This window comes from Dreissena polymorpha, chromosome 15 (genome assembly GCF_020536995.1).
Source record: "Dreissena polymorpha isolate Duluth1 chromosome 15, UMN_Dpol_1.0, whole genome shotgun sequence".
NCBI classification, from domain to species: Eukaryota; Metazoa; Mollusca; class Bivalvia; order Myida; family Dreissenidae; genus Dreissena; species Dreissena polymorpha.
The window spans coordinates 53931156-53958464 of record NC_068369.1 but is presented as its reverse complement, the minus strand read 5'-3'; the positions used below and the strand labels follow the sequence as shown (position 1 = coordinate 53958464).

Sequence of the window (27309 nt, the reverse complement as noted above, 5' to 3'; positions counted from 1 at the left end):
TAGGCTGTGTTTAATTCGGGATTTAGCCCTTTCAATTTATTAATTGGGTTTACTGGTTGTATAGCATGATATCGATGTTAAGTCATTACCGTTTTCACCGACCCCAATTTGTCGGCAGTTTCCTCCGGAAGACCCCTATGTGTACGACGCGCATCGAGACGGCTTGGCTGTTCCACGAGATCGGTAACTGCTTCCTGGCGCTCGGCGACTTCGAGTATGCAAAAGACGCCGCCAAGAAGTCGCTTGAGGCCGCATCCGAGGCCGTGGAGTGGAGCTACCAGCTGCAGTCCTGTGTGCTCATGGGCGTGGCGGAGGGTAAGCACCGGTTCGGCGAGATTTTGAAGCAAAAGCGTTTGGCAGATAATGTCGTTGTCGTTCTGAAATTGAAGTAAACGGCCAATGCGATATCATATAGCTATTACGTGTGGACGCGATAGCTGACCATTGAGAATAATAAGCAGATCATCGATACATTATTACATGCGCTCTTAATAGCTGTATTCTGCGCACGTACTAGATACAGCTCATTCAAAAAATCTATGTGCTATTTTTGCAATCGTAGAACGCCTTTATTTGTGTCTTTTCTTTTTAACTACAACTTACTCAGGTATTTTTTACAGTACTGTTTCTTTCCTATCATTTTTGTTTGTATGTTGTACGTGATGCCACATTCAAGAGGGGAAATATAGATTTGTACTCGTCCGTCCGTGTTTCAGCCCATCTGTCTTTCCGCCCGTTCGACCTTACGTCCGTCCGTCGGTCTTTAGCCTCGGCGTAACTTTACACGTATTGCTGATGCATGACTAACTTTAACAAACATATTAACCTACTTGTTAATTTGCGCACCTCCACCTTTCGGTTCGAATGTTTTCGAAAAAATACTATTTATGGTCCATTTTTAAAAAAGCAAAACATAACAGGTTTTTATTTGTTTCGCGCATAACTAAAACTTTTTATTGATAGAGTGCAAAAACTTTACAAACATATTTACCAGCATGTGAAGTTGCGCACCTTCATGTTTTTTACACATGTGGCGTCTTCCCTCAAAGGCAGAATTCGTGGGCGGCCTTATCCGACGGACACATGTCTAGTTATTTGAAATTAGACTGCTACTGAAAATGATCAAATATCCCAGAGCATACTACATTTAACCCATTTATGCCTAGTGGACTCTCCCCTCCTTCTAAATTGGGTCAATTTATTTCCAAAATTAGGGATGTCTAGTATATTTATTTTTATTTTTATAATATTTCTTACAGAAATTCCTTTAAGCAAACAGCGCAGACCCTGGTGAGACGGCGCATCATGCGGCGTCTCATCTGGGTTCGGCTGTTTGCAAAGGCCATTTTTCTAGAAGCTAGGCATAAATGGGTTAGAAATTGTAGTATAACTTAAGTTAGAGTATTGCAAACTTGTAACATTGTGAATATAATACATTCAGAGTGATATTTTATTTTCAGTGAAGTTAAAGCAGTATCACGCTGCCTTTAACACGTTTGAGAAGGCGTTAGACCAGGCACGCATGCAAGGTTGGTAATGAGGCTTGACGTTACTGATACGTTGTGCTTTGTATTACCGCGGATATTTAGTTTTGTATAGCATGTAGCAATCCCGAGCTTTGGGGTATTAAACAAGATATTGATATTTTTTACCAACGCGTTTACATAAAGGCTTAATGTATGTTTATGGTTTCAACATATTTTTGAATGTGCATGTATACTATCTGAAAAACAATTATCGAAAACGTCTGTACTTCAAACTCCGAAATTTAGAGTTAATTTAAAGTTGTCGCAAGATCTCTGATACGTCGAATCACTTTATTTACAATTTATATGCATATGAGGTATTTGATAATGCGAAACACGACTAACATTACAAAAACTGCCCGTTCATCATCCCGTTTCCCAGGTGACGAGAAGGCCGAGGACGCCATCCGAGAGGCGCTGCAAGACGTCAACGACCGCATCGTGGAGGAGATGCGTACCAAGGGGCCGCTGAACTTCCCGGAGTCCCGCTCCGACAACTTCCTGACGCCTATATCACGCTCGAACACCACGGTCACCGACTATCAGTTGCAGGGGCTCTCTCGGTCGCGCGCCGAGATCGCGAAGATGCAGGCGGAACTCGGACCGCGCTTCCGGGCGGACTACGCTAGGACGCCGGCGGCATTCTCGGAATACTCAAGCATCCTGATACCCGAAGACGACGGCGACGTGTCGCTCACCGACACCGTAGACGACCACGTGGACTTGAACCTTGACCTCGAGCGCATGCGGACGGAATCGACGATGTTGGGGTCGGCGTTAGGTATGCGAGACAATATCCGGTCGGCGACTTTTGTGTCTGGGAAAGGACATTAGTTTAATATTGACATTTATTTATACCGTTAATTTGATCGTCATAAATCGATGTTCCTATTAAAGTTATTCCGTATATTCCTCTTCTTTTCGACTAGCGTTTTAAAGATAACGTTTGTTTAACTAACTGAACATCTTCTGGTTATTTCGATTCGATAACAAATAGGAACATTGATGAAAAGACATGTGATACTCAATTCTATATATATATAAAAGCGCCTTACAGAGTGTTCATTTCAATTTATTTTCGGCATAAAGTAATGAACACCCTTGAACTAAGGCGAAGCTAAAGGCATTGAAAATATTAATTGTTGCAACGTTTCCAGATCATTCCTTACGATTTTGATTTCATTTCTTATGTAAGGAATATCCGTAAATGACGTTCATTGAATCCTAGACTCCAGCAGGGTCGCTTCTCTTCAAGTGAATTATTTCGGCGAATTTATTTCGCTCGTTAGCTTCCCGTTATTTGTTTTGGTTATAACGGGTATTTTTTTTGCCACATTTCAAACATATTTTCAATAGTTTCCAGTCAAAGCGCCTGCATCACTTTCATGGTAAAATAATATCCCTCCCCCTCAGAAAATATCGCCGTTTCTTAAACTCATAGGGATCTGGAATTAAAAAAAAATAATTCCCTAAAACTATTCTAAATAATTAAACGTGACCTGTTTCGTATTTTTGCTGTGAAGAGAAGCGATTTTCTGATTAAGGGGGTAAATTCGAATGCCAATTGGAGTTCCGTCCCTTGTTCAAACCAGGGATGTAACTTCGATTACAATTCGCAGGTATGCCACTGTTACATACGAACATTACACGCGTGCCAAATGTCCATTGATATTGATCTGTTGCTATATTATGTAATTTGATATTCTTGTTTTTCTACATTTGATATTTCTATACCATAAACATTGAACTTGTCTGTGATATTTTTGTATTGGTTGTGTTTTGTGGCGTCCCCGTTTACAAAAGTGATATTCATATTTTATGATTTTTTTTAATGTTTCCGATAATTATGTTATTACAAAGCAGATAAATTTAATACTCCTCTTTAAAATAGTATTAAAATAAGGCGTCCGTTATTTCTTAAAAATACGCACATCAATATTTGACAATTAATTTGTTATTGAGCTTATTGTTTGTTAAATTCTTTGTATCGTCTTCTAGTCAAGTCCTAATTTAATTTTTTATCAACATGTATGTCTTAAGCTATGTCTCGTACTATACTTGTGTATGTCTATGTATATATATGGTCATGGGTCACGGGTTCGTGTAGACGTGTAAAAGGAGAGAATTTATAAAAGTCATGTTTTAAGGATATAAAGGAGTAATAATTCATTTTTTGTGTGCACGTACATATAGTGGAGTGTTAATAAAAGTATGGAAGATAGAAATTTATCAGAAAGTGAGGATAATATGATGTATAACATTGAAACAACCAACAGGTATACGGAAGGTCAAAATGGCGCCAATAGCGGGTTTGAAATTGTAAACAAAACAAAGAAGAGAAAATTTAAAAGTGGATCAAGTGGGTCTATTTCCTCAAATTCATTTGCAAAAATGACAGTAGATGATAAACTCACATCGATATTTGAGCAACTGAACAAAAACTATCAAAAAATTAGTGAAATTGAAAATCAGCAGGGTAAATGGAACAAGGAAATACAATGTATCAACAAGAGTTACCTAGAAATGAGTGACAGGGTTACTCAAATTGAAAGACTCCTCGAAGCGCAAAGGCTGAACTCCAAAGTGCTCACATACAAATCAATAGATGCAGAGTCTAGAAGCATGAGGAATAACATAGTGATATACGGACTCACTGAAAGATTGAAAGGTAACTGCACTCAACTTGTTTTGAATTTTATTAGCGATGAGCTAGATATTGACACAAGTGATATGCATATTGAAAGAGCACATAGAATGGGCCGTTTCGACCCTAAGAGTAGAGATGCTAAAAGACCCATGGTAGTGCGTTTTAGGGATTACGTTGATACCGAGACAATCATGGAAAATGCATATAAACTAAAAGGGAGCCCATTTGGACTTGATAGGCAGTACCCCAAAGAGATATCTAAAGCGCGATCAAGCTTGTTTAAATCTCAAGAAGCAAGAAATGCTAAAATGAATAGGCACAAGGTGCAAATTAAATTCCCAGCAAGGCTATGTGTAAATGGCAGAACAATTATAGACATGTTTCCCGAATGGTTTCAAGTTCTAGGTAATGACAGATTAGTGGTAGGAAACACGGACAAAAATGAAAATAAAACACCTCAAAACACAGGCAAAGAAGAAAGAGTGTACTCGGCAGACACAGTGATAGATGATGAGATAAGCACGGCTATCAGCGAAAGTGAAAGTGAGAGCGAAATTTTTGAAGACTCAAATTGTCCGGGGAAAACATCCGAATTACAATACACCGAGAATGTAAACAAAACAATAACACATGACATCGAACAAACTGAGCTGAAAAAACGTGAAGACATACCTCGGCTGTACACGGAACGTAAACTCCAACAGGATCAGTCGTACGCAGAAGCTGTCACTATCAATCACATCGATAAAAACACCAAACAACACATGATCTCAAACTCCAGAAATGTAAATACGACAAGCGATGTAAATCCTCCAATCAAAAGTTCCGTTGCAGCGAATCTTAAAAATAGATCTACTGAGAAAACCAGCGTGGGATCCCATAAAATTGACAGCTCAAAAGCGACGAGGCAGAACACGGTTCGAAAGTAGGACAGCGATGAGGCGTTACGAGAGGTCAAGTTTTGTGTTTTAAACATTCAAGGACTGAAAGGGAAATCCTACAATAAATTAGACATATCTGAAATTCAACAGTTATTTAGTACACACGATATTTTGTTATTTACTGAAACGTGGGGAAATGACAGTTTGTTATATGATGTCGCCGGTTTTAATTATTTCGTGTTAAATAGAAAAAACAAAACATTAGGTGCAAGGAGGGACAGCGGTGGGGTAATAGCATATGTACACGAACGTTTATTTAATTATGTTGAATGTGTGAAATGCACTGATGATGGTATAATGTGGCTTAAATTGAAGGGTAATTTATTTGGCTTGCAGAATGAAGTTTTTCTTTGTTTGATATACAATGTGCCTCAAGGTAGTAGTAGGGAAATCCTAAATGATGATAATATCTTTGATATATTAACAAATGATATGATTTATTTTGAACAGGAGTATGGTAATGATTGTACATTTATAATGTGTGGGGATTTAAATGCACGGGTGGGAATTAAGCCAGATTATGCAGTTTATGAAAATAAACATATTTTAGACATGTTGCCAGATGATTATGTTATGGATGATGCAATCGAAAGAAACAGTCAAGATAAAACAGTAAATGATTATGGCAAAATATTACTAGATTTTTGTATATCGACAGGTTTAAGGATAGTAAACGGCCGCTGTGGTACAGATAAAGGCATTGGTAAATTCACATGTGTAAACTCACAAGGGTGTAGCGTTGTCGATTATGTTTTGTGTAAAAGCGATGTTCTTAAACTGTTTAAAACATTTGAAATTTACGATCCTAATATTGTGTCCGATCACTGTGTTATCTCGTTTAGTTTAAATATGCACACATTGGATAATTTTGTTGATGTCAAAAATAAAGGGGATCATGTTAAATTGTTATACAAATATAAATGGGATGATAGTAAAAAAGATTTGTACATGAATGTATTAAGCTCGGAAGAAAATACTATACATTTTGAATCTCTTTGTGGAAACATTCTTTTGTCAAACTCACATGAGGATTTAGATTTAAATGTTAAAACTTTTACAGATATATTGGATGGGGTATGTAAGCCTATATTTAAACAAAATTTACATAGTAATTTTTTTAACCAAAATCACAATAAGGATGGTGTATACTTTGACCATGAGTGTAAAAATTTAAAAAATTATTATTATACTTCTCTTAATTATTACAGAAATAATCCTTGCGATGATACAAGGAGGGACATGGTGGCAGCTAGATCAAATTATAAAAAGTGTGTTAGAGATAAAAAATATGATTATGATAAACTGCAAACGCATAAATTGGAATTAGCCAGAAAAAATAATGCAAAGTTATATTGGAAAATGTTAAAAGGATCGGTTGTGGGCAATGCTAGTTCTTTGTCATCAGATGATTTTTTAAATTATTTTAAATCGGTAAATGATCCCGATTCTGTGTTTTTTCAGCCAGATGAAGACATTTTATATTTTGACGAGAGATATCTAGGGGGAGAATTAAACATAATGTTTGAAGAATTGAATAATATTATTACCACGCATGAAATAAAAAATGTTGTAAAAAACTAAAAAATGGCAAATCGGGTGGTCCAGATAACTTCCTTAACGAATTTTTTAAGTATGGATGTGAAATAGACATGTTCGCGACAGTTCTTTGCACATTATTTAATAAATTTTTTGATTCGGGTTACTTCCCAGAAACATGGTCAGAGGGTTATGTGGTCCCATTGCATAAGAAAGGTGATGTTAATAATACGAATAACTACAGGGGTATTACTTTATTGAGTGCACTAGGCAAATTATTTACAAAAGTTTTAAATGACCGGCTAACAATCTGGGCGGAAAAGTATAATGTTTACATTGAGGCTCAGGCAGGATTTAGACAAAACATGGGCACAATAGATAATATTTTTGTATTGCATAACGTAATACAGCATTTATTAAATAAGAAAAAGAAACTATTTGTAGCATTTATAGATTTTACAAAAGCATTTGATTACGTAGTAAGAGATATTCTGTGGTATAAACTGATAAAGCTTGGTATTAGAGGGAAAATATTAAACATTATTCGTTCAATGTATAGTATTGTTAAATCAATGGTAAAATATGACAATGAGGTTAGCGATAGTTTTACATGCCTGTTAGGGGTACGTCAGGGTGAATCATTGTCTCCATTTTTATTTGCAATGTATTTGAATGACATTGAGGAATATTTGCTGACAAATAACTATGATGGTATAAATCTAGACACCTTAAAATTATTAATAATGTTATATGCTGACGATATTGTTTTGTTTTCAGAAAGTGAAACTGGCTTACAGATAGGATTAGATTTGTTAAAACAATACTGTGATCGATGGAAGTTAACGGTTAATACACAAAAAACTAAAATCATGGTTTTTAAAAAAGGAGGAAGACTTAGACAAAATATGAGATTTTTATATAATAACAATGTATTGGAAATTGTTGATAACTTTACATATTTGGGTTTTGTCTTTTCCTCAGGGGGCTCTTTTTCTAAAACGTTTGATAGTCTGTGTGGACAATCTTTGAAAGCTATTTTTAAGTTAAGACAATATTTGTCGAAATTTTATAACATTACAATACAACACAGATTAGAAATATTTGATAAATTGATTTATCCGGTTTTAAGTTATGGATCCGAAATATGGGGTTTACAGAGCAATATAAAAATAGAACGAATACATTTAAATTATTGCAAATTATTATTAGGAGTACGAAGGCAAACACAGAATAACTTTATATATGGAGAATTGGGAAGAACGTCTTTATCCGTCAGACATAGCATTAATGTAATTAGATATTGGTTAAAGATAATAAACACACATGATATTAAATATGTAAAACTTGTTTATGATATTATGTTCCGAGAATTAGAAACGTACCCTAATAACAGATCTTGGGCCTACATGGTAAAAAGTCTATTAGATAATTGTGGTTTTAACGATGTGTGGCTGAACCAAGGGGTAGGGGATGTAGAAATATTTTTGAAAATTTTTAGAGTAAGAGTTACAGATATGTTTATACAAAATTGGAAAACCGAATTGAGTGAATCAACTAGAGCAAAAACATACATATTAATATCCGATTTTAAACTTAAATCCTATTTAAGTGATGTAAATATCCCAAAGTACAGAATGGCTCTCTCTAGATTAAGAGTCTCTGCACATAAGCTTAAAGTTGAAACGGGTAGATGGCAAAAACCAATAGCTATTCCTTATGAAGAAAGAAAATGTACTCTATGCAATGTCTTAGAAGACGAATACCACTTTGTTATGGAGTGTACATTATATACTGATGTAAGAAAAGCTTATTTAAAACCATGTTATTACGTAAGACCAAATATGTTAAAGTTTATAGATTTATTGACCTCTCAAAATAGCAATATAGTTAAAAATTTAGCTATGTTTATTTTTAAAGCATGGGAAATAAGAAATACTTATAATACGTATTATGATTAGGGTAGGACTTTTGTATATACTTATGCACAGCCTCTTGCTGTATATTGTCTTATAAAATATCCAATACTTTGCTTTACATTGTACCGATGTATTTTTGATGTCTATGATTCGAATGACCTGTGACTTTGTGTTTTTGCTTATTGTATTTGATATTTCATGTATACTCATGGGCATATTGCCTACTGTATTATCTAATAAACTAAACTAAACTAAACTATATTTATCTTGCCCATGTTCGTTGTTTATGTGTATTATTTTATGTTTTGTCTACTGACAAAAATAAAATGTTTTTCTTGTAAATAAAATGATTGATATTGAAACTTACTTGATTTATACAATCCCTTTCAAAAACAGTATTGAATGTTTCAAAGAGAAATTATACATTTAAAACAAACAAGAAAAAAGAACTCATTACTTAAATGTATAAGTATTTTGAAATATCGTTTCGTTTGTGAATAATAATCAACCGACATGGTTTAAGTAATACAACGTTTAACGGTTTTTCATTGCATATGTTATGCTTTAAAGCGAGACTTTAATTACGATTTTGTCAAATATTGATGAATTCATATAAAATGTGTAAAAAACTTATTATGCATATATTTCAATATAAATTAAAATAAAAGTTAAGAAGAAAATGCGAAATAAGCCAGATATTTGATTCTGAAATCGAAAATTATGTACAGTCGAATTCACCAGCATGTATATCATGCATGTAAGATATGAATCTAAATTTAGTTTAACGGTTCATTTCAAATTCCTGCAACGATATCTATTTATACGACACACGAATACGAACTCCGATCCTTATAAAAAGACGAATTCTTCGGTTATTGTAGGAAAATATGTACGAAATATCTTCGTAACAATCGGCTCGGAGCGCTAATTTGTCTTTGCTGCATTTTATAAAATTCGTCTTCAATGTATAATTTTTCTTTCCTATTTTGTGTTATTGTAACATATTTTTATCAATATATTACCATTTAACACATACAAAAATCGTGCAGTCTCGCTTTAAAGATAATTGTATATACTACAGCAACGTATAAAAGCGTGCATGTTCGCTCACAAGCACTCGGCATTAGCTACTACTCCCCCCCCCCCCCTCCCGCAGCTGCTACCCCCTCCAAAACTCTCAAAAGTGTCCATTAGTAATAAAAGATAACATGACAAAAAAGTTCGTCGAAAATTTTTATTTTTTTTACTTATATATATAATGCGGCGTCTCATCTGGGTCTACGCTGTTTGCCAAGGCCTTTTTTCGAGATGCTAGGCATGAATGGGTTAAGTTACTTGCTAATTTTAAGACAAGAAGTAAAGATAGCTGTAAAACAATCCTTTATATATCTGACTCAATTTACAAAACGACATAATGGTCCAAAGCACAAACTGAGTTCAGAGACACTCGAAGATCATACTGATGTAACAAGTTGGATAATTAAGGTAGGAATATTTCTCGGTCTGAAGATAAGGTCGTGAGCTTTTTATTCGACACATTGGGGGAATTTTATGTAATCAATGAGTTTACTCCAATGATGCTGACCAAATCTTGCAACAGTACAAGTGCGCAGATAGACACCGAGCAGCTGTAGATGGATAGTAAGAGGGTTACTTGTTCATACATCTGTATTCGTTATCCCAATGAGGCATAAGGAAACAGCTTTATAAAAGGTAAATATATACAATTCAGTATTTAAGATAAAAAAATTAAACGAACGCATTCCCGCGATTTGTATTGATTGTAAAGTGTTAATATCTCCTGTATTATGTAAAATATCTCATTTTATTGTATGCTTTCCAATTGAAACAGTGAAATATCAGTGAAATAAAACTGATATTTTACTGGTTCAAACAGTGAAAAATATCATTGAAAATTATCCATATATTTTTTTTACCGGAACTTTTTTTTAGAAACCTATGGTTTCCCTATTGTGACCCCCAATTAAAGGCATTTTTTACAAATGGGGATTACTCTGCATAGATGTTTATAAAAACAAGAGAAGAGATTCCTTTTGAAATACATGGCAAAAATACAAAAAATAATCATTTGTAAGCATAAAATAAAAATAAACTTTGTTGGATTTGGTGGAATATCGAAGTGCTTCCACCTGCAACTTTGAAACTTCATATGTAAATGCACCTTGATGGGTTCTGCACGCTACACCCATTTTTGGGTCACTAGGTCAAAGGTCAAGGTCACCCCTAAAGAAATTTTTTTGAAAGCTTTCATTTATTCAAAACTGCACCCCCAGCCGAGCGTTGGCACCCGTTATGCGGTGCTCTTGTTGGCCCAACCAATCTTCATGAAATTTAGTCAGAACGTTTGTTTCCTGTATCTGCAGTGTATATGTATATAGTAAAACCTTAACCTATTTTCTAAAGTAGTTCAAAGTCAAAGATGCCTGCCAGTGAGACTTTAACTTAATTTTGCATATTGTTTTAAAACCCTGTAAATTAGTGAACATAAAATTACGAGTGTGATGCAAATGTAATGATCTACGAAATGTAATACATCGGACACAAGTTTTTGTAGAACTAAGAAATGACATGAAGTTGAATGAGCATCTGAAAAAGAAATGTCCCACAAAAACTTTATATAAAACATATATTCGAAACATACTATTTATATTTCAAGTTACCCTTTTAAATAAATATTGCAATGTCATGCAGCTAGAATTGATATTTTTCTCCGAAAGAAAACACTTGCTCTGGTCTAAGACAACTACAGGCTAGAATTTTTTCCTTCCAATTTTTTTTATTATTATCAAAATGACGTGTTGTTGTATCTATAACTTACCATATGTATGTGCATATATCTAACCATCAACCGATTATATATTTCTTTGTCATGTGTTATATTTGGATTGATGTGCATATTGGCTTTTCCATAATCAAAGCATATCTATCTATCTATAAGCATCTTGGAAACACTGATCTTGTGCCTCTGGCATCAAAGCTTACATGCGAATGATGCTGCACGAAGATATTACTGGCGAACTCCTTGTAAGGGTTGTACTTCTAAAATTTGATTAGATCAAAGGCATTTGATGCCTGGCGGATATGTTAAATACTTAACAAGAAACCGTTCAAGATTTCTCTTTAAGAATTACACACATACAATGTATACAGACGATTCGCTGAGAAACCGTTGCTCATTACTCTTTTCACAATAACAAATGTAATAAAACACTGTACAATCGGGAAACCTCCTTTATTATAATGATGCAACGGGTCGGTCCTTGACAAGGTGCCTGACCAGCGGTCCCGTGTGCTTTATTACGCGATCGTAACCGAGCGAGTCGGAAACAAACTTCTATTACCTGCGGCGGAATTTACACCCTACAGACATACGGTGCCAGACCTATCTAACTTTTTTGATTTTGAATTCAATATGCGGCTCAGAAAATGTCACACAAATGCAATGTTCCAAAATAGTTCAAGTAGGTTTTGTTATGCGAAAATTCATTCGGTTTTCCAAATTTCAAAGAATTTTCTACAAACATTAACATAGAAAAGGTCTGTTAAGGACGTGACATACCAACGTGTACAGTTCAGATTTTATCCGCGCACCTTCTTCATGCAACAAAGACATTTTTGAAAACGAAGCCTACAAATCTGAAGCAATTGCGCATTGAATGTCAGACGCTAAACTCAATCGAGACTATGTTTTGTCATGCGCAAAGTGTTTTAAAATAAATCATCTCCATCAATGCAGAATTTTGATATGTTTACAGTCAAATAAAAAGGCAATTTTTCCGAGTAAGCATTGAAGTTCAAATATCATTTCTTTCCATCATCAAAATAGAATCGACTTGGGAATTAAATTGACCATTTCTGTGTTGAGCTCACATTCGACAATACTTATACTGAAAAAGGCCCCGGTTATTTTAAAATGAGTAATTCTATCTTGTTTGATGATCAATATAGGATGCTCTGATATACAGTATTCAAGAGATCTTAAAAATGAATCAATAAAAAATCCCAATGTTTTCTGCGAACCAATAGAAATAATAGATGGGACAATAAGACTTTAAACAGTTAAATATTTCTTCATTGAAAAATTAACAAAAATGAACAACGAAACGACAGATACATATAATAGTATTAACCCGACTTAAAGCCGAAAAACTCAAAATATAAATTGAAACGACACTAAAATAAAAGGAATTATCATACAATCTGAAACACAAATTTTGAAAATATCACTTCACAGTTTGCGAAAATTGAAAAAGCCCGTGCTGAAAGGAAAATATCATCAAACAACTCAACGTCAGAGGTTAAACTATCGACAACAAAAATATATGTGACAACAGGAAGACATTTTTATTCCAGTATACATAACGTTTATAAAGCAAACAAAACATCGAAGACATTTATATTTTAAAGTTGACAATACATACTTATCAGATGAAGAAAGCGTGGAAGGTGAAGAAACATAACAGAATATGAAAAAAAAAACATAAGCGCTGAAAGAAATGCAAAACATTTAAAACTACCTAATTGACTGATTTTACTACTCGTTGACCATGCTATTCATACGCAAATTCAAAGACAAGGGAGTATTTCTTCAATGCTAAAGTCGTGACAAAAACCTACAAACAAATAACAACTGGAGGCCTATCACATTGCTGACATGATTAGAATATTACTACCAAATCTATATCCAACAGAATAAAGAAGGTTATGTCTTAAATTATTAATTATTATCAAACGTGTTTCATGAAAAACCGAAAAAAAAGAAAACGAACGGTTGATTTTGTCGGAAGACAATGAAGAAGAAGATTCGAAGAAGACAATGCAAAGACCGATTGAACAAGACAGTATTCCAGCGCGAAATGCTACCGGCGTAATTGCTGATAATTGTACTTGGTTGATATTAGTCCACCCACATTTCCACTACGTTTGATAACGTTACGATTAAAACCATTTGTGTTGATTGACGGAGAAATGTTAATTTGGACATTTTTTTTATGATTGAAGGGCCATATTTGAGATTCGCATCAGGCGATCTCTCTGGTAATCAAGCGTAATTGAGATTTTATGCCCATAAAACCTTATTACCAAGTTTAATGATAAAACGATTTTAACTTTTTGAGAAAGGGGCGGATAAGATTTCGTTTTCTTTTTTTTTGAAAATAAAATCTTTATTCAGACGTGCTTCAAGCGATCTTGCTTTTTTTTCGAACTTGGTCGATCTATTATGCCCACAACATTGCCTCTTAGTTTTATGATTATGGGATAAATTCTATTTCAGTAAGAGAGCGACAAGTTTAATTTGGCAGTTGTTATAATTCAAGGGCTATATTCATAACTACTTCATGCGATATGTTTGGTTATCCTACTTCGCATAAACCTCAAATTATTGCCAACAGTTTTATGGTGATACCATTTAAACTTTTTTATTTAAAGGTCGGACAGCTTTAATAAGTCATTATTTTGTTATTTAAAGCCATGTTGCAGATGTGCTCGAGACAATTTGTCTGGAACCTGAATGCGATGGTATTTCCGAAAACATTATTAACAGATGTACCCATATTATGTCCCATTTTTGAATGTCACCCATTTTTTAATCATTTAAAAGTACTTAATATAGTACAATTGGTCCATTTTAAAAATCGTGAAACTAGTCTAATGTACAAATAGATAGGTATTATGAAAAGCCAGAAATAATATCAAGAAAACAGTTCCTTCCCGCTCGTCTTTAATTGTAAATATAGTCAAAACAATTATTACATACTTGAACACTAAGTAAAAAATCACCATGAAACATTTCATATACATTTTTGGCTGTATGTGTGCTTAAAGAGTAGGATATTTAAAATAATATATCAAAGAGTAGTGAATTTAACAAAAAAGGCAATAACAACATAAGAGAATGAATATTAAATAAACAACAATAAAGCTAATTAACTTCAAGCAACAACACACACCCACACACACAGTAAGCAACTAATTGAATTGAGTCTAAAAATAAACAAATAACACATAATAACAGTTGACAGTGCAAAGTTGTATGATGCGAACATGCATGTGAATATATAAGTCGACCAAATCAATTCATGTAAACCCCACTTAGGGTCCGTTGGCACTATGGTGACCATTCAGGCAGCCCTTAAGGGTACGGTCCATATACAATTGGGGGTGCTGTGCTGGTCAATACTTTGCCATTGGATCCTCGGTGATTTCTATTTCTAGACGATAATTTAACAAATAAACAAGGGCTGTTTGTAAAATATGCATACCCCCCATATGGACTCTCCGTCGTAGTGACAGCCATTGTGTGAATATGTTTTTTGTCACTGTGACCTCGACCTAGTGACCTGAAAATCAATAGGGGTCATCTGCCAGTCATGATCAATGTACCTATGAATTTTCATGATCCTAGCCATAAGCGTTCTTGAGTTATCATCTGGAAACCATTTTACTATTTCGGGTCACCGTGACTTTGACCTTTGACCTAGTGACCTGAACATCAATAGGGGTCATCTGCGAGTCATGATCAATCTACCCATTAAGTTTCATGATCCTAGGAATAAGCGTTCTTGAGTTATCATCCGGAAACCATTTTACTACTTCGGATCACCGTGACCTTGACCTTTGACCTAGTGACCTGAAAATCAATAGGGGTCATCTGCGAGTCATTATCAATGTACATATGAAGTTTCATGATCCTAGGCATAAGCGTTCTTGAGTTATCATCCGGAAACCATTTTACTATTTCGGATCACCGTGACCTTGACCTTTGACCTAGTGATCTGAAAATCAATAGGGATCATCTGCCAGCCATTATCAATCTACCTACGAAGTTTCATGATCCTTGGCATAAGCGTTCTTGAGTTATCATCCGGAAACCATTTTACTATTTCGGGTCACTGTGACCTTGACCTTTGAGCTAGTGACCTGAAAATCAATAGAGGTCATCTGAGAGTCATGATCAATCTACCTATCAAGTTTCATAGTCCTAGGCCTAAGCGTTCTTGAGTTATCATCCGAAAACCATTTTACTATTTCGGATCACTGTGACCTTGACCTTTGACTTAGTGACCTGAAAATCAATAGGGGTCAACTGCGAGTCATTATCAATCTACCTATCAAGTTTCATGATCCTAGGCATAAGCGTTCTTAAGTTATCATCCGAAAACCATTTTACTATTTCGGGTCACCGTGACCTTGACCTTTGACCTAGTGATCTGAAAATCAATAGGGGTCATCTGCGAGTCATTATCAATGTACCTATGAAGTTTCATGATCCTAGCCCCAAGCGTTCTTGAGTTATCATCCGGAAACCACCTGGTGGACGGCCGACCGACAGACCCACCGACAGACCGACCGACAAACCGACATGTGCAAAGCAATATACCCCCTCTTCTTCGAAGGGGAGCATAAGAAACATAAAGTCATTCTAACAACATACTTCTTTCATACATAATATAATTATTACTTATTAAACTAAGCTATAGTATAATGATGAATTACATAATTACTACTACTATACATAAAATGTAACTAAAAGTAAAATAATTTTACATGAAATCAAAACAATCTAATAAATATTTTATTAAATGTGTTATAATATAATATTACACTTAAACGTGTTAAACATTATTTTCTTAAACAATTGTATTGAATAACATTGCACTTAACAATTGTTGTATTGAATACGTATCAATGTTTAATCGCATGCTTCGGTTGGATTCTTGTGAAGTACAAACATTAAAAATGTGGGTGAACTTCAACCATGTGTAAGATAAGATTATCAGTGTTTTCGTTTGCATCTTATTTTTAATTGACAAAAGGCTTAATGCTTTTTCGATGAAAGATCGTCAACAGGTCGTTATCATCAAATGACGTAACATCCTTAGACAACAAACATTCATGATTTATCAACGTGTTTTGGTAAAATTAAATGGGTATTTTAAAAGCATAGGATTGAAAAAAATGACAACGACTAACCTTTGACCGCAAAAAAAACAACACATTTACGATACCAAATAAAATAAACGAGCGGCCGGGATTTACTCACGAAATGAAAACATACGTACACACGAGTTAAAATAAGTAAATTGTCTCAATTAATTGTGAAAAAAATTCACGTTATTCCTCCGGAGGCAAGCGCAATTTCTTTCCATTTAATGATCCGATTATACTTTCATATTTGTATCGTTTAATACGGATAATTTTGTACTTTTTTGTCATTAATGTGAAGTAATTGGGTTAACATATCAACGTTCCAGCGCCATGTTTAATTAAAAATAGGCATAACCACTATGACCTTCGTGGCTTGAGTCGTCTTAACAAAAGCAGAAACAAAGCAAACATTAGCCTAATAAAATGCGGTACTGGCTTTGACAAACAGAACACCTTTAGAGGGACACCGTCACAAAATGGAAAACGCAGATGTGGTTTTCGCAAAATAAATTCATTCATGCTCCTTAAAATGTATAACTGTCGAAAATGTGTGTCGGATGAGCGTTCTGAAGTCGACTATATGTACCCTCAAGACATTGTGTTATAGTCACATTGGATCTGTACGACTGAGGAAGAGGCGGAGGCATAGCCAATGGGATTAAGAGGTAAGTAAGAAGTAAGTACCTACATGTATTTCTATTGTGAATTTGTTACTAGTAACTGTACTAGTAGCATAATCTGCTATCTATCATATATTGTTTAAAATAAACTATGGTAAACAGTTACAAGATATGCTATAAGACTTTATTTCAAGTTATTAAAATAAAAAAGTAGTACTTTGTGAGGATTTACGCCCCCAATAATTTTGAAAATTTCGTCACTTCGCAATAAATAACTAACTAAATGTGTGGCCTTTAGAATATTTTGGCGTTCAGGAATTGAACATCGCACACTAAAGGTGTTGAAGCTTAACCGAAAACATACCTATGCCTTTTTTAAAACGTTTTAAATACATTGCTTGACCACATAACTATACACGTTGATATCGGATTTAGTATGTACTGCACCTCTATCGTCGTTTTCAAACAGTTCGACGTCATAGTTTTCATAGTTTGTCTCCCCTTGACCTTCATTATCCAGTTTTTTGGCCACTGCTGATCGTATCACCCCTTGGCCGGAATGATCTTGTTTTTCGACCACTGCAAAGTGTGTCTCGGCTGGAGCGTCCCTCTCAGATATTTGATCATAAGCATAAGATGGATTATTGGACATGGAGATGGATTCCCGCATCCCAGTGTGCAGATGCGTTTCTGTCATCTTTGATTGAAATCAAACAAAATTAAGGATCTATTCATGGAGTAACCAATTTAGTTTTCAAACTAAGAAAGGTTAAAAAAAGATGATATCATTCCAAGATTACAACGAGTACATTTCCTTGAACAGGAAAATGAAATTGGTGTTAAAAGACGGTATGAAAGTAAGCTGAACTCATATTTAAGACGTTAATATTTAACCACTTTTGCACTACTATGTTTGTGTGTTTAAAAGTGCCCCCCTTTTGAAGTTCATGTCAATTAATCAGTGGTTTGAATAATTTAACTATCTATGCAACGAGTTGAAGAAACATTAAACGAAAACCGTAATTGGATAAAATACTGGTTTAAAATGATAACGATTGCATTAATTTAAATTAATGTGAATTAATGTTGATGAAATCTCTTTTATCTCCAGTAATTATAAGCCTTTGGAAATCCGATTAAGAACATGTAGGTCAATGCTAGTTTTTACAAGTCAACATCAGATGTTATTGAAAATTGTACATCAAATATTGTCCTAGGAAACTAATTAAATTAAAATGTATTATATGAGATAGATCATAACATATTTCTTTAAACTAGCGTAATCAATTTACATTTAAGACATACATGGAGAGGCTTGTTCATTTTCGCCACCCCGCGCTCTGTAATGTCGTCATGACGTTCTGAAATTGGGAGGATAATATGTTGCACTTTTCTATGAATGCGTTTTGAACTTTGCATCACATAATACGTCAAGTTGAAACTCTTTGGTCAGTTAAACAACATCGTAAATGCAGTTGGATCGTTTCCACTTTTTTTTCTAAGCAAACGCATTTCAAACTGCTCGATAAAACATCAAACAAGTTTTTGTAAATATATGAGTAAAATAATAAATCCGTGTGAATCACTACTTACAAATGACGCATGTGTTAATGGATTGAAATAAAGTACTCACCCTGCGGAACATTCGATGGCTGTTGTTGGTTACTAAACAAGGAACATCGTAAATATTAATATATGTTGAAAAACTGTTAAAACGAACGGAACTATAAATATAATTTCAATATTTTATATCAAGGCATATTTATAGTATTGTATTGTCAAAAATGTATGTACAAAGTTACGTTTGAGGCACGTATGTACTTACTTTTGATCGGTACTCAGAGTTTTCTTGTCTGAAATTAAAACATAAAACATAGTAGTTATTAAAAGATGATGACAACAAGTAAATGCTGAAAATGAAAACAAAACAACAAAACAGCCTACCAGCATTGAGTTATATTAAGTAAAAAATTGATAAAATGAGATGTATTTTATTGCATACCTCAATTCCTTCTAAAATAGCAGAGCATTTCAACTATCAAATACCTACCACTGTATAACAATGTCTTATTATAAAGTGTGAAATCCGTTTCCGCATTCAACGGCTTGAAACGCAGACTACCTTCAAGTGATATTTATCGTAAAAATATGTAACGTTCCGACCGCAACATTTTTTCCAACTACAATACAGCATCAAACAATAAACCCATCAAAATATCAGATTAATGTAATATTCCATATTTACAGCATGCAAATATGAACAAACGTTTCGTTCTTGAACTACCGACGAAAAAGAAAGACATTATGCGTACTTAGTCTCCATCTTCGACACACACAAGCGGTAATGACGCCTACTATCAGCAGACCGGATGGGATCGTTGTAACCCATAGAACTGTTGAGTCTGCAGAGACTGTAACAATCAATCTTAGTTTCATTTTCAAAATTATGCCATGTAATGACATGCGTCATGAAAAATGGTTCATATGTCATATTCGGATAGGGTTACTCCTGACTAGCCTACGCTATCCGCTATGAAGTCAAACAAGGTCCTATTGGCGTACAGGGTAGCTCCTGACCATACTGCGCGGATACGCAGGCTTGTCTGGAGCTATTCTGGCCGCGTACGGCATAACACTTATTTTTGCATGATGGGTGTCCAATAATATAGGTTTCTAAAAGCTGGTTGAATGAAATAAGATTTCTTTCGTATTTTTATGTTTTGAATACTCTTTAATAAACAATAACCAGATCTGTGAAACAGAGCAACGCAATAGACAAACATGTACGTGTAGTTATTCGTTCAATGTTAACAAACAAGCACATCAAATTAATTATTTGGCTCTTTCATGTTGCAGTCCGTAAATCTACATAATGTTTCAAATATTAATACCGTATTAACTTTCGCGATGCGAAAATTTAATTATAAATGGCCAAGCAGGTATGATTTCTATCACAAACTATATCTGACCTGTTCCTTCGGCAAGCAAGGAAATGCTCAGCTTTCTGCCAACCGTCTCCACCGTGCACACATACGTTCGCGTCTCTCCTTTTTGTAAACCGGACACAAGAACAGAGCATTGGGTGACAGCGTTACACGTTTTCGTTATTTGGCCACCATCCTGCATGTAGAACCACGTAATGTTAGGAGGTGCTCTACTGTCCACAAGACACGTAATCTCGTTTGAGGAACCTTTGGGAACGAATGTATGGTTCGGCGTGTTAAACTGAACGCTTGGCGTATCTGTACAGTCACAAGAAGGTTGTAAAGAAAGAAAAATAAGTATATTAATCGTGTTTTCTGTCAACACATTTGTTAAACTTAAAACATTAAAATTCATAAGATTGATAGAATGACGCCTATTAAATTTCGGTCTTTGTCTGCTCATGCATTTACTAACCATCCGTGTTATAAACGTAATCTCACGCTAACTGACTTAAAGCCACTATTTTCTCTTTTTTTTTTAAATAGTCAAATATAAAGAATTGTTTTGGACTAAATACGATATGTTTAAGTGTTATTGATTGTGCAATGAAATTGTGCATGCATTATGCAACTACCAATACGAACGTTAGAACAACTAAAAAACAAATTTAAAATTCACGGGTCGTGTAAAATACAGTATGTAACTGTGTCCAAGAACACCATGCCTTCCCCAAAACCGAAATATATTTGTCTTTTTTATCAATCTGCGTTGACGATATAGGAATGCCGTTTAGATAGAAAATAAAGAGATATTTCTTTTATTTTAAGTTAATCCTTAAGATTGATATGTAATGGTACACCTCTTTTCATATAAAACTGGTACATGAACGCTCAGACCATGTTCATCGGGCCTCTCTGTCATTGAAATAATCATTGAACAGTCAGTGAATCCACACTCTTCTTTTTGTTTATAAAGGGACATTATTGTTATTGTTTATGAAGGGTCGTATCTTACGAGAGAATTGTTATAGCTTATTAAATATCAGTTCCTCATATATTTTTTTTAAATACTTAACAATTTAGATATTAATGTGTAAATTAAATTTGAAGTGTTCTTAATCTTTAACACCGATGTCATCTTATTTGGAACATGTATATAGCTCACTTGTATAAAATATGAGGCATTTGTCATGTAACGATTTGTAAGCAACACGACAATGAAACGATTTACGATCATCGCATAAATATACACACGAAAACAAGTTCTATCTATGAGGTCGCATAACCCCAAACCGGAACTCTTGTTTACAGGGTTACATGTAGTCAATTTGATATATAGCACACATTGTTCAGTGAATGCTGCCTAGGATTTGTAAAATAGAATGCAAATGGTACGTTTTGGTATTAATTTGAAGGTATATTTGTAAGCAATAAGAAAAAGAGCCATTTGTGTGCTCTACTTTTTCTGTTGATGGTTCCCGGCTTTGAAAGTAGGTCATACTATTAGAGTAAAAATGGTCGCCTCCACATGTGTCAAAACTGGTGTGCCTATTCTAAGGTAAATATTTTGAGTTACGACACATAGAATTTGATGGCATGCATTTTTAAAAAAAGATTATGCATTTATCTTTCCAATGATGTATGATGATATAGTGTTGAAACGCTTGGTCATGGTAAAAATTGATATCGAACATCAACTATTTTATATGTAATATAGAAGGAAATGAATTGCGCATGCGTAACCTATGACATTATTATCAAAGATTCACAGCTTAACTATCCGCAGAAAAATATAATACAGTAAACCGGACGGTCTCGGGACCGGCCTAATCGTCCGGTTTTCAGAGAGTTCCGGTTTACCAAGAGTTTTCATATTGCCGAAATATACACGGTATTCATTGTGTACATAATCAGATAAAAATAAAACAAATCGTATACATTTACATGTACCATGTGATAACTGTACGCAGGTACTGATGATGTTAATTGCATTCTTTAAAAATGTGTTTTTAATCGATTAAAGGCAAATACTGATGGATGGATATTTAACAGTCATATTTCTAACAGTTTATCTGACAAACAAACAAACAACCGTTTCAGCGTTAAAAACATGGCTATAAGATCTTTTAAAATACCCGAGAAGATCTCAAGAAAGTGATCGTCGCAACGGCATGCATTAATTTCTTAATTTAGTTGTTTATCATAGGCGATAATAAATAATTAATAAAACGATCGAGTCAATCACTTTTTGGTGTTACCGCACGTCTATTATAGACATTCACAGTTTGTTTACATTACTTAATCGGAATCCCATAGCGCGGTAATGACTTGACACCTTTATGGTTTGTTTAATCCGATTATCGATAATTGCGCGAGCAAAATGTGACACCGCACTCGGTTTGCCGACTAGGTATTGTTATTTTCACGCCTCGGGCATCTTGAGAATTTAGACCGTCCGGTATACTCAATGTATTTTACGTTGAAAATGACAAAATTTACGGAGATACCCGTCCGGTTTCCGGTTTTCAGAGAGTTCGGTTAATTCAACATTTTTTAACAAAGAAATAGAAGGAGAAAATACGGGACTGGCCCGACCGTCCGGAATCGGGAGAGTTCCGGTATTCCGAGTGTCCGGTATTGGCAGAGTCTACTGTACCTACATTCATACACTTTCATACATTCATCCATGCTAAATAATACAAGTTTTTATACATGCAAATAACAAGTAAAACTAAAATCAAAGTATATTTAAAATAAGGAGTATGATATTCATATGTCATAAGTGATTTAGTACAAACTTAGTTAACCCTGAGGTTTTAAGATGGACGTTTCGTAACTTTTGCATGACAGAGATCATTAACAATACCCTGTACACATAGTCTCTGTTTACGATATGAATCGATTTGTTTGGCTTTTTAACTAATTTGAATCCACGTCATCTGAATCAGACGTGTAGCACATAAAACAAATCCGCAATTTGGAAATGAACTAATATTTTGTACATAAGTTATGCGATTTGGGTTGTCAGCTATTTATTCGAGGACTTAACTCCAAATTATGATTTTATCCGCGTTGCTTACTCTTTATTTTATATCTATTTCAACTCATGATTACTCGATAAAACAGACTCAATAAACTGTTTATAACTATAATTGTTCTATGTTTTGTTTCGCTTCTTCATATAAAATGTTTGGAATCTGTGACACACCAAAGTGATTTCCTCAAATATTCAATCTAATTTAAGCATTAGCATAACGTGCTAATAGCATGACTCCAATGAGCCTGCGTACAAGGTGTCTGTACGTTCATGTCTTAAGAATTACATATTGGTAAAATAGAATCAACATTTTTTTTGTTTCGTCAAATAATTGTGTATTAATTCAGAAAACGAAAACAACCAATACTGTTCTTACCTTGAGCATAAAGAATTGCCGTATCAACCAACGTTAGGTCTCCGATAGTCATAGAGCACTCAACAGTGGTCATATGATCAACGGCCTGAACTGTATGGTGAACGGTGAATTTGCCTTTTGAAAAGCTGAGCGCTCGAAGTGTTTTATTATTAATCGTTATAAATACCGTCCATGAAATAGGTTTCGACAATGAACAACTGATCACTGGTTCATCGTTTTTAAAGGCATCTGTCTTTTCACCGATTGATGCTATTAAACAACCATGGCAACCTTCGATATTCTTCCGTGGTCCTAGTGTTGGGGGATCTGATAATAAAACATTTGAACATATCTATAATATGGTTTTGTGTTTTGTAATATAATTTCTTTAAAAAAAATCACCATTAACAGGTGATTAATGTTTATCATGTTTGATGCAGTCAGTACACTCTTCAGATGATTTACCAATACGGAAAATGTATTGAACATTATATAACTCATGTTTTGTAAAAAGTATGAAGACATTGTCTTTTTTATTTGAGATTGATATATATCTGACTTGAATGAACTGGTATATAAGGAACCGGACGTCTTGACAGTATTCAAACTTCCACAATAATAAAGTATCGCTTCATTCCAGGCAGTACTTGCTGATTATATAGTATAAAAGGAGAAAGAACTTTTTTTTTAAAGTTTTTCATCCAAGATATATACTTTAGTGTGCGAGTTTATACTTCCATCGAGTATTTCCTAGTTTAGCCACTGCCAAATATTGTAAACAATCAAACTGTAACTTTTTTGAAAGCTTATATTTCACATCTAGTCTTATAACTATAAAAACGATTTATATACCAAATATATCAGAAAAAACAAACCTTGCAATTCTAAACGAACAACACCAGAACCACACTCGTCATATATTACCAAATAATCTTGGATACGTTTAGCTGTACTGTTCTGGGGCAGTATAAATGTAAAGACGTTACTTTCATTATCATGATGGTGATGTTTATATGTTACATTTCGGTTGTAAGAATCTATTAATTGAGCAGAAGCGTTCTTGTCGTCAATTGGCTTGAATGTTATTGTCACATTTCTTCCATAAAACAATAGAGAGGGTGTTTGAACTTCAATGTAGCCGCAACTGTTGTTTACACTTGAAGGGGACGCATCTGAAACAATAAGATTCGGTAGTTTATACAGAATAACATGAAAACTGTTACTATTCTTATATCAGTTTGCCCCGTATTTCAGAGGGGGAGGGGGTCATGCAGAATTGCCTTGTCCGTTCGTCCGTCATTTCGTCCTTCATTATTTCCGTCTTTCCGTCCGTCCGTCTGTCGGATGTGTATGTGTTGCATATGTATTTATTTTTTCAGCTAGAGGGTTGAAACTTTTTAAACATATTAACCAACAACAGAACTTGTTCGGATACCACACTGGTTAAAGATTAACTTCACCATAATTAATATCTGTACCGTGGATAATCAGTACGATAAATGGATTTATCATTTGATGGGCAAATTAAACATATTACAATTGCAAGAAATAATAGCGAGATTTTTAGTGAAATAAAACTCAAAATTAATTCATATTGAGCAATTTGTTTAAAATAGCACTACAACAGTTATATTTGATATATTTGTATTACTTACATATGCACGGAAGTAGAACTGAAACCAATATTAAATCCAATAAATGCATCTTTCTGATAGACTGTAATTATATAACTTCAAATAAGCTATTATTCACGATACCCGCCTAGCATGTTCTCTGATGTTTTTATTCACATTTCAATCGTTATTGTATTTTTTCCATATAAGTATTTTAAATCAAAGACGGTTATATATCGAATGAAATGAAACGTTATTCAATCTTTAAATCACGAGAAAACTTTAAAAAAAACTCAATGCGAAATCACGAAACGAACACATTTCTTTGAATTAAGAAACAAATGCCTCGTGAGCAGTTTTTGTTTGTGGATAGTGAAATTCAAATACCTTTAACACTTATAACGACAATAAGCATTACGATTCTTAGAATACAATAACCACGTTTGTTAGTTTTTGGAACACTTGTGAGTAAAATATTTCAAATAAACACAAACTGTGTTTCTTGTTAATTCAACTGAATATGTGTCTGCTAATCCACAGCGCATTTAAACCCAACTAAATAATTGTGTGTTTTTAAAAGTAATTGACATTAAGTATGCGCGAAGAGACAATAAGTGTGCCAGGATGCAGTTTAAATTGCCATATCATATATCAAATCATTAGTCAAACAAATACTTAGTAAAACTCTTGAAGTTATACAGTGTATGTTTAATTTGTACTACAAATAAAATTGTTCCTTACTTCCGACCTCAATACAGTCGATTGGTGTATAGCGGATAGCTAAGCACTCCGAGTCTAATTTCAATTAATACATCCTGCATTCGGTAATTAAACCATTAAATCTCGAAAGACCCATGTCTTTCCTATTGAAACATGCCAGCGGTTTTAAATTTCCGAAAAATATTATTTGTTTACAGCGCGAATTTCATGGTACACTGATTCAGCCATTACCGGATCGCTTAGGTCTACATCGGATTACATATGTGTATCGTGTTATTTCTTGAAATTTGACACAGCATTTGTAAAAAATAATTGAAATATGTTACATTTTTAGAAAGGAAATTCATTTTTGCGTTTAATAAGACCAAATTCATGGAAATCGCTGCACAATTGATGAAGTAATTGCTGTTCAAAGCGATGCACCTTATATTCGGGTCATTTTGAGTTTAATCTAATTCAAGATCCTAACGAACAATCAAGTCCCATATTTGAAACAAATAAGACTGAATTACCGTAGGCAAGAGGCGTTTAAATCCAGCGTAATCCACGCATATACACAGGGCTCGAAATTAACACTCGCACACTCGCAAAATGCGAGAAAAAAAGAATGCAAGGTAAGTTATAAGCCACTAGTATTTTTTGCAAGTAAAGAAATAGTGAAAAAAAATTGAGTTATATTGCTTAATGCGTTCGACGGCGAGAACGCTAAACCGTAGGTCAATTTTTTGAACGTCCGAATACCCATATGCGGAAGCGCGCACCTTGTTTGTTGACTGGTATACTTATAATACAGATACACAGATGGTATTGATACAAAGAACATGAAACAGTCGACTATTCACACTCAAGTTAAATCCGGTTTTGACACAAAGGGGTGTTCATTATACAGTGTACTGACAACTGACATTTCCTGTAAAACGTGAAACTTGCTAATTTTTTTTATATGATGAAACGCCTATTTATATAATTATATTCAATGGCGTTGTACAAAACAGCCTACACGCGGCGAATCCGGATTTAAGACAATACTATTAAACACAATTAAAATATGACGATGTGTGATCAACACCTGACTGAAATATATTCTGCGCTTTGTTACAAATTAATAAGGAACATTTTGATTTGTGTTTACAAAACGCTTGAAACTTTAATGAAATATGACCAAATTAATTTGCTTACGCTAATTATAACACATAATGTTCGCACCTTCTCTAATTGGCGCCGATAAAGATAAGATTGTTATCAGTTTGACCGTGATAGTAATGGAAAAAGACTAATTGGCGATGGGCTTCGTTGTTTAAAACACTCGTTAACGATTATTCAGTCCCACTTATCCGCTAATCATAACAAAGAACGTGTCAATGACATAAAATAATAAGGGACAGTTACTATCACCTAAAATAACAGACTTGTTAATTGGCATATGCCAAACAAGGCCCACCTCCTGCAAGTGACTACCAAGTGTCACCTCTCTTTCCCCAGCAAGATTTTTTCGCAACCGCGTATTACATGTGTTACAAACAA

At 34.4% G+C, this 27309-nt stretch overlaps 1 protein-coding gene and 2 long non-coding RNA genes across 3 annotated transcripts in view; 1 reads left to right on the top strand and 2 right to left on the bottom strand.

The window, feature by feature from the left end:
- The window catches only part of LOC127859299 (uncharacterized), a 19775-nt gene extending 16191 nt beyond the window's left edge, over positions 1 to 3584 (top strand). Inside the window, exons 13-15 of the mRNA XM_052396554.1 lie at positions 119 to 315; positions 1461 to 1529; positions 1909 to 3584. Of these exons, the coding sequence (XP_052252514.1) occupies positions 119 to 315; positions 1461 to 1529; positions 1909 to 2360 (718 nt within the window). The 3' untranslated portion in view covers positions 2361 to 3584. The remainder of the gene's footprint in view (positions 1 to 118; positions 316 to 1460; positions 1530 to 1908) is intronic.
- A 9438-nt stretch (positions 3585 to 13022) lies between these two features.
- Positions 13023 to 19551, bottom strand: LOC127859305 (uncharacterized). The gene is made up of 5 exons (XR_008039306.1): positions 19449 to 19551; positions 18962 to 18989; positions 18770 to 18801; positions 18442 to 18497; positions 13023 to 17833 (listed from the first exon to the last, which is right to left on the bottom strand). It is a non-coding gene; the product is annotated as an uncharacterized LOC127859305 (long non-coding RNA).
- A 565-nt stretch (positions 19552 to 20116) lies between these two features.
- LOC127860783 (uncharacterized) lies at positions 20117 to 26690 on the bottom strand. Its single transcript, XR_008039923.1, has 4 exons — positions 26298 to 26690; positions 24328 to 24624; positions 23474 to 23779; positions 20117 to 20378 (listed from the first exon to the last, which is right to left on the bottom strand). It is a non-coding gene; the product is annotated as an uncharacterized LOC127860783 (long non-coding RNA).
- Positions 26691 to 27309: the final 619 nt, after the last annotated feature.